The sequence below is a fragment of the Vigna unguiculata genome, chromosome 7 (assembly GCF_004118075.2).
Source record: "Vigna unguiculata cultivar IT97K-499-35 chromosome 7, ASM411807v1, whole genome shotgun sequence".
Classification (NCBI taxonomy): Eukaryota; Viridiplantae; Streptophyta; class Magnoliopsida; order Fabales; family Fabaceae; genus Vigna; species Vigna unguiculata.
The window spans coordinates 32,766,453-32,780,497 of record NC_040285.1 but is presented as its reverse complement, the minus strand read 5'-3'; the positions used below and the strand labels follow the sequence as shown (position 1 = coordinate 32,780,497).

At 32.0% G+C, this 14,045-nt stretch overlaps 1 protein-coding gene across 1 annotated transcript; it reads right to left on the bottom strand.

Moving 5' to 3' along the window:
- Window positions 1-5,336: 5,336 nt before the first annotated feature.
- On the bottom strand, window positions 5,337-13,758 carry LOC114192614 (embryogenesis-associated protein EMB8-like). Its single transcript, XM_028082394.1, has 13 exons — window positions 13,310-13,758; window positions 13,149-13,210; window positions 12,755-12,855; window positions 10,486-10,575; window positions 9,732-9,854; window positions 8,115-8,192; window positions 7,427-7,512; window positions 7,227-7,275; window positions 6,791-6,847; window positions 6,582-6,712; window positions 6,406-6,489; window positions 6,115-6,184; window positions 5,337-5,922 (listed from the first exon to the last, which is right to left on the bottom strand). The coding sequence occupies exons 1-13, from the start codon at window positions 13,648-13,650 to the stop codon at window positions 5,482-5,484; spliced, it is 1,713 nt and encodes a 570-aa protein (XP_027938195.1). The 5' UTR covers window positions 13,651-13,758; the 3' UTR covers window positions 5,337-5,481.
- Window positions 13,759-14,045: the final 287 nt, after the last annotated feature.

Genomic DNA, 14,045 nt, shown 5'->3' with positions numbered 1-14,045 from the left:
GGTAAAACGAGGAAGGAAAGAAGGAAAAGTGGTAAGGTAGAAAAACATGCTCTGGTGTCAGAAAAACCCACGTGAGGCCCCTCTGCCATACCATGTCAAAGACAAAAAAAACCCCCAAAACATATTTTTTATTTCACTTTTTGCGTGAGAAATGAAAGAGAAAATAAAGAAAAGAAGGAAGAAAAAAGAAGAGGGTACGTGTGTAATAAATAGATAGCATGAAGTGGACTAAAGAGAGAGGATGGGTGTGTGTGTGTGAGTGTGTTAGAAAGAAAGAAAGAAAGAAAGGTGTGATGCAAGGACAGGTACTTGAATTCAATAGGCATTCTCAATCTCTCATTCGGGTTAGTGGAAAAAATGGGGTTTGTCAGACAACCCCACGTGAGGGTTTTTTCATACCTCTCTTTTCTCAAGAAACAAACACGTCCCTCCCAAATCTATATGTTTTTTTTCCCTTTGCGTGAGGATACACTCTTTGCGTGCCAAGATGAAAAAGAACAAAGGTAAGGAAGTAGTGGTGGGGGTTGAAGAGAGAAAGGTGCTGTGGTCGGTTCTGCATACCAATCGTGTCAGTCATCAGAACAAAATTTTGATGGATGGGGAAAGAGCAGTGGAGTAAGTAACTCATCACTCATCAACCACAGATCTCTCCCACTCCTCATTTTTCCAACTTTTTTCCCTCATAACACATAAAATATACTTTATCCTAACCTCTTCCCCTTGCATCAAATCATACAATATTTTCCCCCTTCCAATAATTTACAACTCCTAAGTAGGATCATCATACTTTGTAGATATGTACAAATATACGTGTGCATCCATGGATTCGCACCACGTGCTGTCTTCATCATACAAAATTTATCTTTCTCACTTGGCATATCACAAATTATTAATCTCTCAAAAAGATTCTTCCTTCTATATCTAAACACCAGTTTAATTAGTCTCATAACAATGTCAACGTATAAAATAAACAATCTAAACACCAGTTTAGTCTGATAGATATATAGCAGTTGAAAGTAAAAGAACATAAACTAATGAGACACAGTTCTGATAAAAGTGGTATTTATTATATAGTATTGAAATGAAAAACAATGAGATGAAGCACAGAAAAAAATAAGAAATGTAATCTTGTGAGGCCACATTCAAATTGACATGATCCGTGAAATCATGGCTATGTAGTTTTTTGAGTAATGGGAATAACTTTATTTAATTTGAGACACCAGCATCCAGATGTTTGTTGTCTGCATCCTAAGATGCAAACGTTTGGGTTCTACAGCTGTTGTCTTCTCTCAAAAATATTATAGTAATTTGCATATAGTAATAGGTACTTTGATTGAGGATGGTGTGGGTGTAATTATGAACAGTACTGTAATACATTTGGGGATCTTCCAGGTATTACGATTCTTGCACTCCATCTCTTGGCATCTTTGACACTCTCTCTAAGTAGCAATCATGACTTTGTATTGTATGTATGCATTATCATTAGCAACCAAGATGCTATCTATTGGTGCAGGAGAAAGAGGGAGTGTTACTACCATTACCAAACATTATTTTATAACACTTTCTTTCTAAACAACATGTACTTTTTCTTGTATCATTCTCCCTCTTCCACTTTCAACACTGCCAAATCAAAACGCATTCACGTTTTCTCAATCCCTTTTCCTTTCATGATTGAAAGCTTCTAAGAAAATTTCTACTTCTCAAACTTCTACATCAAATGCATAGGAGGTGATCACAGAAGAAATCAAGTTTTCAAAAAATGAAGGAGTAACTGTAATGTAACGATTAAGAAAACAAAAGTATATTTTTATGACGAGACGACATCGCAAGAAGAAAACAAGTGTGAGAATTTTGTCTCCAATGGGAAGGTGTCAAAACACTTTTGACTTTATCTACGATTTGCTAATGAACCAAAAATATAAAATAGGGTTTGCACCGTACATCCTTGAAAAGTGCTCACTTCATAAAACACATGAAAAGAGGACGTTTTACGTGGCTAACCAATTACAAATTAGGTTTGGTGTGATTTTTAAGATGATGTTAAATCGAAGTAAATTACCATTTGTAATTTGAATTTCCGTTGATAATAGACGGACGCAGAGTAAATATTCCTTTAAGTACGTCCTCTTTGTATTTTTTGTTTAAAATTGTATTTGGAAAAGAAAATTTCAAATCAACAATTACGTGACTTTATATTTTTTATTTAAATTAGTTTTTAAAAACATTTTTTATTTTTATAAATATTTTTCAATTTTAAAAATTAGTTATTATTTTAAATTAAAAAAATCAAGATATAGATAGTATAAATATTTTATATTTAGTTACATTTTGTTATATAAATAGAAAATATATAAATAAAATAAAATATATTTTTTTTGTAATATATTTTTTATATTTATCATATGTCTTATATCTGTTGGATTTCTACAGGTTCTCAACCGGTGGATCTTCAATCAAATATTTGGGGGTGCTAAAATTTTAATTGAATTATTCTTTTGGTCAATTTTTTCGTCTAAAAATATCAAGTTGTTCCTCTAATATTTTTAAGTTACAATTTGGTTCTGATTTTTAAAAAATTGGTGTACTTTTGTTTTCTTCATTAAATCTTTTGAAGTGAAAGAAAGACTTCTCATCAAAAATTGAATTATGTCAATTACACCAACAAATGAAACAATCATCCTTTAATTTTGATGAAAAATCTGATTCAAAAAATTTAACGAAAATGATAAAATTGTATTATTTTTTACAAAATCGGAACCAAATTGAAACAATAAAAAATTGGAAGGCCAACTTATATTTTTGAAAAAAATAGGAATCAAAAGAATAATCTCAAAGTTTTTATATAAACTAGTAAAAACATTGTATTTACTTTTTTCATGATAATAAAAAATAATAAAATTATAATTATTGTTATTATTATAATTATAAAATTAAATATAAATATTTTTTTATAATTCTACTATAATTAATTTTCATTTATAACGATGAAGTTTAAAAATTAATCAAATAAAAAATAGTTACATTACACAAATAATTATTTAAAAGATAATATTAATGAAATAATTATTTTTATTTAAAAAATATTTAAAATATAAAATTGAAAAATAAATGTGTAACCCTTAAACATTTTTTTATATATAAATATAGATATATACAAATTTATTAGAATATCAAATATATCAAATATATATTACAAATATTAATTTCTTAAGAAAATGTATTTAAAATTAAGGTTAAATATGTTTTGCCCCCTTAAGTTTCAGTGAAAATTGGATTTAGTCCCTTTTCCAAATTTTGGCCTAGTTTAGTTTTTCAACTTTAGAAATGTTTGGATTCCTTTTAACCAATTTTTTTAAGTTTATTTAGCGTTTTCAGTGTGTTTCATGAGAACATTTGAGTTATTTACCCCCACTTGACACATTTTTGCTTCAATGTTAGCTAAGAAACTGTCTTAGTATACATTTGAAACGTCAAATAAACTTAAGACAATTTTGTAGAGTTGGAAGACTAAATTGGGTCAAGGTTTCTAAGAGGAACTAATTTCAATTTTCACTGAAAATTAAAGGACCAAAAACATATTTAATCCTTAAAATTAAATATTAAAAAGTATATAAATATAAAAAAGAAAATTAGTGGGTCCATGTCTCCATTAGTCACCATGAAGGTCTCTCGGTGTTCTCAACATCCATGATATTTTATTTTGTAATTATATGATCCCTAATATTTTGTAGTGTAATTTGACTCTTGTAATTTCGTAAGTTTGTATCCTAATTAAGTCTGTATCAAATCTCTAAGATTAAAATGCGGACTTAAGCAAATATTTACTACACTACTAAAGTTAAGCACATATATTATATTATTTATTGATTTCTTTAAAGTATCCAAATTTATACTGTAGATTAAAATAGTATTGTGATAATTTTGAACTTAATTTTAAATTATTTAAAGTATTATTTATATCTTGAAAATATCATGGCAATAACAAATATTTTGGAATATCAATATAAAGTAATTGAATATATCATTTTAAATTTATTATAACATTTAAGTTTAAGTGTAATGTTTAAAATGTAGTGTACTCATTTAATCGTTATAACAACCAACAGTAATTTTTATACTCGATATTTAAATGGTATGAAACCTATTTTATATTCGTCGTTATTTTAAGTAATTTTAATTTAAATTGCTTGCATGTAATTTAATTACTTTATATATATATATATATATATTGAAATTAATTGAACCAGTTCATCATTTCACATTTCAATATTATATATTTTATTCATTGTAATTTATTTTTTATTTTGTAGACATAAATTTCTCACAAGTTTATAAATATATAAATAAAATATATGCATTGGTGAGTAAATAATCAAGTATAAGTTCCATTTATAGCAAAGTTAAATGCAATTATATATTAAAACACTGTATGTCTAAATTCTTATTTAGTTTGGTGAATATTTTTGGTGCTCTTCTGATTTAAGATTATATTCCTTGATAATAGTTCATTATTACTTGGATGTTATATTTGTCTTCTCTGGTTTGATGTATTCCATGCAACAAATACGTCATTTCTTCTACTAAAATACTTCTGTACAAATTATGTTAGATATACTTCTGTCATGTTGCTCTAATTGTAAAATCAAAATGCCAATTTGATGCATTAGATTTTTACTATCTTTTATCTAAAATAGAAGTTCCAAGAAACCCTGTGTACTCTTCAATTCATACAGTGTAAATCCCATGCACCATATTATATTCAAGAAAGCTTAAATAGTAAACTTGTAAAATTATTACAGACAGACAAATTGTGTTTGATTTTGTCAACAAAAGTAATTCTATAATAAATATTTGAGGAAGGAACGATTCCCTTCTTAAGAAGTCTTTTTAACTTCTATTATATGTTTATGGGAGATAGAAATTAGGCAAACAAATAACAGTTTCAAAGCGACATATCTTCAAAAACAAAAAAATTAACAAAATCTACTCAATTCTCACAGAAACACTACGAAATAAGTATCCATAAAGGGAACAATTAAAGTTAAAAGTGCATGAAAAAAAAGAAATAAAATGCATGCAGTTAAACGAAAGAATTAAGAAATATATGATATACTAATATACAAATACGATATTTATAGAAAAGAAAAAAACCTGAACTATTCATAATAACTTTTAGTAACCTTCACCTGGGATAGTTTTAATCTTTAATCATCAACTATGATGATATTCTTATTTTTAATTCTTCAAATCTAAGATTCTGTATTTGAACCCTGAATATGGGAGATAACAATTATATCTATGTTTGTTGCAGGGTCGGATGCGAATGACATGAAAAATAAGAAATCACTGAAAGTCCGTATTAACTTCTCCACAGGCCTAGAAATGCAGATTAACCCCAATTGCAGGGGAATGAAATAGGAGTACATTATTTATTATACATCTACATAGATAAATACAACAATGGTAATAGCAAGTAAGCAATTATCTTCTGAGCAATCCATTTGGTAAGATATTCCTTATCTTTTTCCCAAACACAATATATAGAGCCGAACCAACCAGTGGCCAACTAGTGGTAATAGCAATATAAACTAGCAACCAGATGGACCATTGATTTTGTCGAGATAACTGGCCTAGGTATATTTTGAACGGTCTCATTACATTCGCTGTTGCATCCTGAGCACTACCTATTTGAGCAATGGCTGGCGAACCTACAGTCTTTGCATTAGTCTCAAGCTCATCTCGTTTAACTTCTTCTGGAATCATCTTTAGACCCTCATTATGTGTATCCTGCATTACCTGTATTTCTTCTGTATTGTCATTTTTTAGCTCGTTGTTCAATGCAGCCACCATTCCATCTTCGGTAACATTAACATAAGGGCCCCGATCAATTGATGTGCCCAATGGTGTGTTTGGTTTAGGGATCTGCAACACAAATACAAAAATAGCAGTTTCAGCCACTAGAATTGCTCTGCTTACCACTCCAAGTATAAATTACTTGGTCTTACATTTTCTAATGAGATACCAAAACGTTTAAAACTATTACCCAACCAGAGGATGAATATACATTCAATGGGAAAAACAAGTGACTAAAGTCTGCCGTAAGCACATCTTTACCTTCTTCTGTACATGCATAAAATCGCTGGCGTGTAGTTCACCAAGGAATTCATTAACGGCTCTTACCCACCTGCGAGAGGGAAGCAAATTGCTCTTCATTTTCTTTATAACAAGAATTCAATCGATGTCGTGAATATTCTAGTGCAACTTGAATCAAGGAATGATATAGATCATATTAGAATGTTGCAGACAAAAAAAGTGTTGCAATAATTGAGCGACAGAAAACAGCAAAAGTTGGCAAGATCATGTAAGAGAATGCTGAAGAATCAGATGAATAAAATTATCAAGTACCACAGGCCAGATGCAGTTATCCCTTCGAAGAATGCCAGATGTCCTCCGTGCTTCACAGTAGCCAAGACAACATTTTTATTTGCCCTATCAAAATAGTAGAAACATTAAATTGATATTGAGGTAATGCAAGAAAAATCACATTAATCAGAACCTAGGAAAACATTAAAGCAGTGTACCTGCATTCATCCCAGGGAATGGCTTCTCTGGTACAGACTGGATCATCCAGAGCACTAATACAGAGAAGCGGAATCGAAACAAATTGGACATAATTAGAACTGCTGCAGCGTCTGTAGTACGTATCCACAGTCTAAGGAAACAAAATGAGTTTAGTTAACCGATGTGAATAAAAACGAAAGATAAGGCAAAATAATAGAGTACTACATACCTCATACTTCCCAACAATGCGGGTGGCATGATTATCAAAATCTCGAATGGAAATAGACTGCGAAGCACAAGATTGTGTATGCACACATGATTGGATAAAATTTAAAACTCACAAAAAACAATAAAATGCGGCACATAACACTTAAGAATGTTTACGTGAATAAACTAGTCTAACATTAACTTCTATCATTCAATCGCTTGAATAAATCCCTTCCATGTATCTCCCTTGTTTACTACTACTACAAAGTACAGACTAGTAAATTGTCTCGATACCACAATAAATGGCTAATAAATCATTAAAGTTGAGTAATTGGATTAAACACGCCTGCATCATAAAAAATTTCAATAACTGCAGTCTTTTTTCTGTTTTGAATAACTGCATGCCTTAGTTTTATGATTAGTAGTAGTAAATACGTATTATAGAGAGTAAAGGGCACCTTTTCTATCCCTTCCCAATTAGCAAGGCGAGAAAAATGAGGCTGGTGTCTGCAATGAATATTTGTAATGATATAAATATAGATTAAGTTACATTGTGAACTAGAGGAACTTCGTAGTTTTGCAACAACTCTTCGCATATGAAGAGCTCTATAGAAAAAAGTCAATATATTTGAATTCTACATGAAAGACAAAGACATACAATTTTGCATAACCTTGAAGTCCAACTGCAAGTGCTTTATCATAAAACTTCTGCACACGCCTACGGGTTATAAATCTATCTCCAATCTGCAAATAATAAAAAGGTGATCAAAACAAAATGAAGAATAATTCAAACTTACAGTAATGTGGAATTGGTGCAAATTCAATAAAACTCCGTTGATCATGTCATAAATTATATAAAATAAAAACAATTTTTAACAAAAAGCATACACGTCTTGTACGCTGAAGTCGCCATGGATATAAAAAGCACAACAATATTATATACAAAAAGGTCTAAACAACAATATAAAAAGAATCAGCTGAAGAACCAGTTCAAAATCAATGAAAACTAGTTTGAGTCAACCATCCTTTTGATTTTCAATCAAAATACTTTACAGAGGAAATAAATTAACATGTAAAAGGTCCACGAATGATGCACAATAATTAGCCTTTTATTATTGAGTTTATCTTGTAGGATACGTAATATAATTATGTAAATTTAAAAGTCTAAGATAGTTTATTATGTACTATGTAAGATTACATCCAAATTATATTTAGTTGTCATTGGTTTAACAATGGATGAACCAACGATAACCAAGGTATGCTTTTATTGGTTCAAGTACTAATGTCGCTGTTAAAACACAAGCTAAAAGTAGACCCAACTTAATTTTTCAAATCAAAATACTAACCAAAAGGTCCCAAGGAGAGCAAACAGCTACAGCTCCAGCTACAGGAGTATTCTCACCTTCCTCACCAAGATATTTTATCTGCAAACAATCTTTCCAAATCAAACAGTGCAGTGACGAAACTAAGTTCATTACATTTGTAAGAATAAGTTAAAAACTGTACGGTCCCTAGTTTTGCTGTAGTTTGAAAAGCAGGCAGACCGTGTGCCAATGGTTACAATATAAGTATTACAAAAATTTTAAGCATTAACACAGGAGTTGCAATTCATAAAGTTACGGAACCAGCGTGATGTTTTCCTTATTTCTTTTTTCTTAATCCGTTCCCAAATAGTTTTTTACAGTGGTTCTCTAGATGTTTATTTCTCACGTCTTAGAAACTGGTACATTTTTGGGTTCCCTAAAGTTACATTCTATAGCAATAAGAGAATCCACAGTACATGGTTGCTTAAATGGATTTGTTTCGCTTAATTTTGTTAGTCTTAAATGCCAGATAGATTTAAACACTAGCCATTGAAATTCATTCCAATGGTAATGTTGCTAAAGTTGTTTAATCTAATTTTGTAGATCCTACAAATGATTATTTTTTGTCGTGATTTTTTTTTTTTAAATCTGAGTTGTATTGTTTGAATTCGATGATGAGTTTTGATCTTTTTAGTTTTCGTTGTACTTTCTGTTTTGTTTGTGACAATATCTCTCTTTTACAGCTTTTCTTCAGAAAGTTTTTAAGCTATGCTGCTTATAGCAACACTAGTGCTTGTGCAAGCAACGATAGCTCATACGTTCATCACTAAAAAAAATTTAAACAAAGGTGTTTAGCACAAACCAACCCCCTTAAGCACGCACTACCATTGGACATGGTTTAACTCAACAGAATATAATGAACCACATTAAGTTTGAACATTAAGTCTCACTAAGATTACACATAATGAACAAGGAGAGATTAATATGATAATATTTACCCCTGAGAACAGTTTTTTTATCATAGATTATGCTAAACCAATTCAAGAAATTAAGAAAAATTCATCATCTCCGACGAGGAGGAAGCATAGAGGTCAATAGGGTGGAAAATTATACCAATGACTGAACAATTTTTATCAAATATGATCCTAACCAGTACGACGAAGTGTGAAACTAGAAGGGATCAGTTGCTCCTTTGTACTTGTCACAAATGGCACTTCAAGACGTATGTGATACGGAAATTTATAGGTTTACATTATATGATGTGATTAACTAAATTAAACAATTAAGGTTCATTTGTTTATGCCTTTTCTAAAGAACACAAACTATTTAATTTATAATGATGATGTAAGTAACGCGCAAGACTAGGGCCAACAGTTAGGTCGTTGCCTTGTGACCTCAGTTCAAAGGTTTAAATCCTAAGAAAGTTCTCTCCACTTGCAGGGGTAAGACTACACACAACTATCCTCTCTAGACCTTATTTGATGGGATGGGAGTCTCGTGAACTAGACCTCCTATTATTTTAAATTCTTTGGGAAGAAAAGAAAAACCTCAGAAAGAAAAGTGTCTTTTTTCACAAAAAGTTAAAATAGCTTATAGAAAAAGTTATATATATGACAAACGCATTGTTTCAACTTTAAACAATCTAAAGAAAAGAAATACCAGAACATTAGCTCCAATGCTAGTCCCCACAATAAACAAAGGTGCCCTGGGGTTTTCTCTGTGTAGATAACTAACCACTGTGCGTACATCCTCAGTCCATCCAGCATTGTAGAAACAATCAGACTGAAACGATTTTAATGAAAAATTGCATTACTGGGGGAAACAATTAAACAAGAAAACTAATACGCCACAGTGATCACAGTACTGAAATGCAAAAATAATCCTAATATTCTGACAAAAAGTAATGAAATAAAAGTAAGAACAGTTTACAGTTTTGTTTGAATTATTTTCAAATTTTCATTTCCACTTCTCCCTAACAATTACAAAATGTCATCTTATTTCCTGTGTAAAATGAAGTTGGTGCCTTCACCAATTTGGTAATATCGTAATTATTAATAAAACCATTTCCTTGGACTAAACAGATACTTTAAACTCTTTGTGGTTACTGACTTACGGCTATTTAAGAGCTATTTTTCTGGACATGCAAATAGATTGGCCGATTTTCCCTACCTACTGAGCTTAATTAGCCAACTCATTAACCTTAAATTTTAATAATGGTAGTAGGAAGCAAGCTTAGTTTAGAGATATATGACCAGTCCAAGTCTTCGCAAATAACTATAAACAATTTTATATTGATTTAGATGCTTAAGTACTAAGTACGATATATAGATGCAAATAGTCTTCAAGTATATCGACAATATTCAAGTTATGTCTTGAAATTGAATTAAAAACCTGCAAACTGCAGAACACTAACCGTGATCGAAACGCCTCCAAGTCCTCGGTGGTTACTGATAACAACTTTCCATCCACACTTAGCTGTATGGTATGCAAGATGTTTGAGATACTACCAAGAAAGTGGGAGGATAAACGAAAAACAAAGTGTAAGGAGGCAATCTAATATAAAATGAAACTTCAAATCAACAAAAAGATGAAATTTATAAACTAATAACTATTTTATAAGGGTATATATAAGCCAAAGTCTAGCATACTTCATGTCTAACAGAATAAATTAACAAATTAGAATGATTGTGCCGGACGCTTTCTCCATTTTAACAAATTAGTACTATTCAGGGAAGAAATGTTTTTAGCAATAATACCCCAGCAACAATCAAATATCAATCTAATATTGCTCCTGGAAGTCCAGTTGCTCGTGCAAAAACTTAATGGCAGGCCAAGGCTTTTGTTGAGGATTTTAATGTGTGACATTATGTTGTGTGTGTTCTCAATATGTATTAGGCATGCATAAAAAAGGTGAAACATATATTCTGAATTTGTGAAAACTGAAGAACCTCAACCAGAAAATCAAATCAAAACATTCATCTCATAGCACAAAAAAATGAGTATTGAACTTGCAGACTGAATCATGGAGACAGTGACAACAACGACTAAGTGTTTTTTCTCGTAAGGTGGGTTAGCTACTTGAATCAAACAATGTCTTAAGGTTGCTCACAGGTATGGATACTCATTAACCCAAACCGATCCAATCCAACTCAAATACTTTTAGGTTGACAATTTTGAGTGTTTGAGTCAAACTCAACCAACCTCAATCTAACCCATTGTTCATTGAGTCGGGTATTGGAATTTTTGGTTTTGTTCATTCAGTCGGGTATTGGATTTTTTGGTGTTGTTCATTGAGTCGGGTATTGGATTTTTTGGTGTTGAAACCCATGAACCCAACCCAATCCATCTGTTACATAATATAATTTTTATTTTTATTTATTATTTGTATATTTTATAAAAAAGTAAAGATCGAGGAAAATCACATATATTAAACATCATTTTCTTTCTTTCTTGTCCTAGTCTTTTTACCCAAACATTCGTTAGAGCATCTTGAGTGGATAACTAATTCATCGGTTCTTAAACTGTCTTTTGTAAATCCTAGATTTTCCATGTCATATTTAAGAATTCTATTAGCATTTTACTCCAATTGTAAACTCAATATTCTCTATAATTTCTAGTTTTTGTAAAAAAAGGAAAATATTTGTTTATTTGCAAGAATACATTATCAGAGACAAACAATTTTTATAGTGTCAAACTCCAACAACAAACGTCATGAAAAATAAATTCCTAGTTTATGAAATGTTTGCTCACTTTTGCATCAAATTTTTTAAATTAAGATTTGGTTTAATTTATTTAGATGCATTATTCAATAAAAATAATTTAAAATTTAAATATTGGAAAGTTATCAAAATGAATTAGTAAAAGAAAATTATTATTTCGTATATTGTAAAATCATTTTTATCTTTTGGATTCCTATTAACCCAATCCACAAATCGGGTTGGTTCATTTTGAATTTGGATGAGAAATGACACATATCCAACCCAACCGAACTATTTTAATCAGGTTTGGTGATCAACCCAACTCTACCCATGAAGACCCCTAATAATATTCTTTAGTAAGTCATAACAATAGACTAATTACTTAATTGTTTTGCCAATAGTATTAGTATCCCTGTGCCTCTAGTAGCTAGGTCCTTCATCTAATCCACTCTCCTCTTCAGGGCTTCCACATGACTTTCACCACACATGACCAAACCACCTAAAGCTACATTATACCATCTTTTCAGCAATAGAAGCTACCCACACTCTTCCCCCAAATGCATGCATATCTTAGCAAGATTTTAAGTTTGTTGGGCCTATCGTGTCATTCGCTATCAAACTATCTATAAATATCTAGTTTCATCTTGACATATATATGGCTTGTCGTAATGGGGTATTGACAATATCTAAGTGAATGCAAATGTCACCTAACAAACCGCTTCTTTTATTAGGTTGAATTATGCTTAAAGTTCATTATGTTGCCAACAGATAATGATACTCATGCAACACTACATAAAGCCTATGTCATAACTACCATCTACCAAGACACTAAACTACGAAGTTTACAATTCCTGACCAAGCAATCAATTAGCTGCTCACAGGGAAGGACAGGTACGTGGTTGTTTCCAAATTCCAACTAAGTTGTATAGTGAGGGAAGTAACAACAACATTAAGAATACACGTAAACTGAAATTAATGACTTACAGCGGAGGAAGAGTCACTTGTTAGACCAGGAATTACTACAACAATGGGAGTGGATTCATCTTTACAAACAACACTCTCCACATGGGTAGCGCCAGCAGAAACTGTACCAAGACAGGACACATAAGAATGAATGATCAAACCTTGGAAATTGTACACAACTGGTATCCAGCATATCTGGAATCATATAGGATACAATTCGATATCATATTAGAATGTGTGTTTGGTCCAACTCCAACCGATAAAAACAGCTTGTGAATTGAGAGTGGTTCTTTTTTTTTTTTCCAAAACATGTTCAATCCAAAATTTATTTGATCCTCAGTGTAAGTCACTACTAAGTATGCAGGCATTATGAAAAGAGAACTAAAAAACATGAAGATTCGATATACTGTAGTACCGTCGGAACTCATTAGCCAGTCCAAAGCAACGGTTCCACCATCAGGAGTAGTAAACAGTTGTCTGAAAGATGAGAGAACATAATAAGCTGAAGGGTTAAACGAACGAATCCAATAACCCAATCAAACGCACAAGAATTGAAGAAAGAACGGTGGAGAGGACCTTCGGTATTTGAAAAAGGGAGGTCGACCGAAAAAGTTGAGGAAGACGGTCTGGAGATGGGGACTGGAGAGCCAGGGCGTGGCGAGGTAGGAGCCGTGGAGAATCCTGCATTTGGAGACGACGCCGTCGTAGACATCGGAAGCGGGGTGAAAGGTTAGGGCGACGGGGGAACCGGCGAAGAGAGAGAAGAGGTCTTGGAGGAAATGGAACTCGAGAAAACGGTAGAGAAGGACGATGAGAATGAGAGAGGCGAAGAGGAGGTAGTGGGAGATTGGAATGAGGGAGAGCGCCCGAAAGAGGAGACGGTACGCGGATACAGAAGAAGACCAATCCAAATCCATGGAAGTGGCGAACTAACCGAGGAACACCACCGATTATTCAATTCAAATTCGACAATGCTGGTTAGTTACTCCTTCTATGTTAGATCAGAGGAAGAGAGGAAGAGAAAAAGGAGAGTACCATACTGTAAGGAAGAGTGGCGCGTGAAATTAGCGACCATTCCTCGACTTCCACGTGACCCCATGCCGTGCATCGTACACGCCGTCGTTTTTTATTTTACTTAAGGTTAAAATACTCATTTGGTCCATGTTTTTTGTTGAAAAATCTCAAATAGGTCTTAAGATTTTTTTTAGTCTCAATTAGGTTCATATTTTTGAAAATATGTAACAATTAAGCTCATTCCGTTAGTATAGAGTTAACGGTGTTAAAGATGTGTCACGTGTCAACTTCACATTTT

What these genes read in the sequence shown, in the direction of transcription:
- LOC114192614 (XM_028082394.1), bottom strand. Translation starts at nt 13,650, where the DNA reads ATGGATTTGGATTGGTCTTCTTCTGTATCCGCGTACCGTCTCCTCTTT. An exon ending in ATTGGGAAGGGATAGAAAAG is followed by an intron (nt 6,848 to 7,226) that starts GTGCCCTTTACT and finishes TGTGCTTCGCAG; the next exon opens with TCTATTTCCATTCGAGATTT. An exon ending in ATAACTGCATCTGGCCTGTG is followed by an intron (nt 6,185 to 6,405) that starts GTACTTGATAAT and finishes TCCCTCTCGCAG; the next exon opens with GTGGGTAAGAGCCGTTAATG.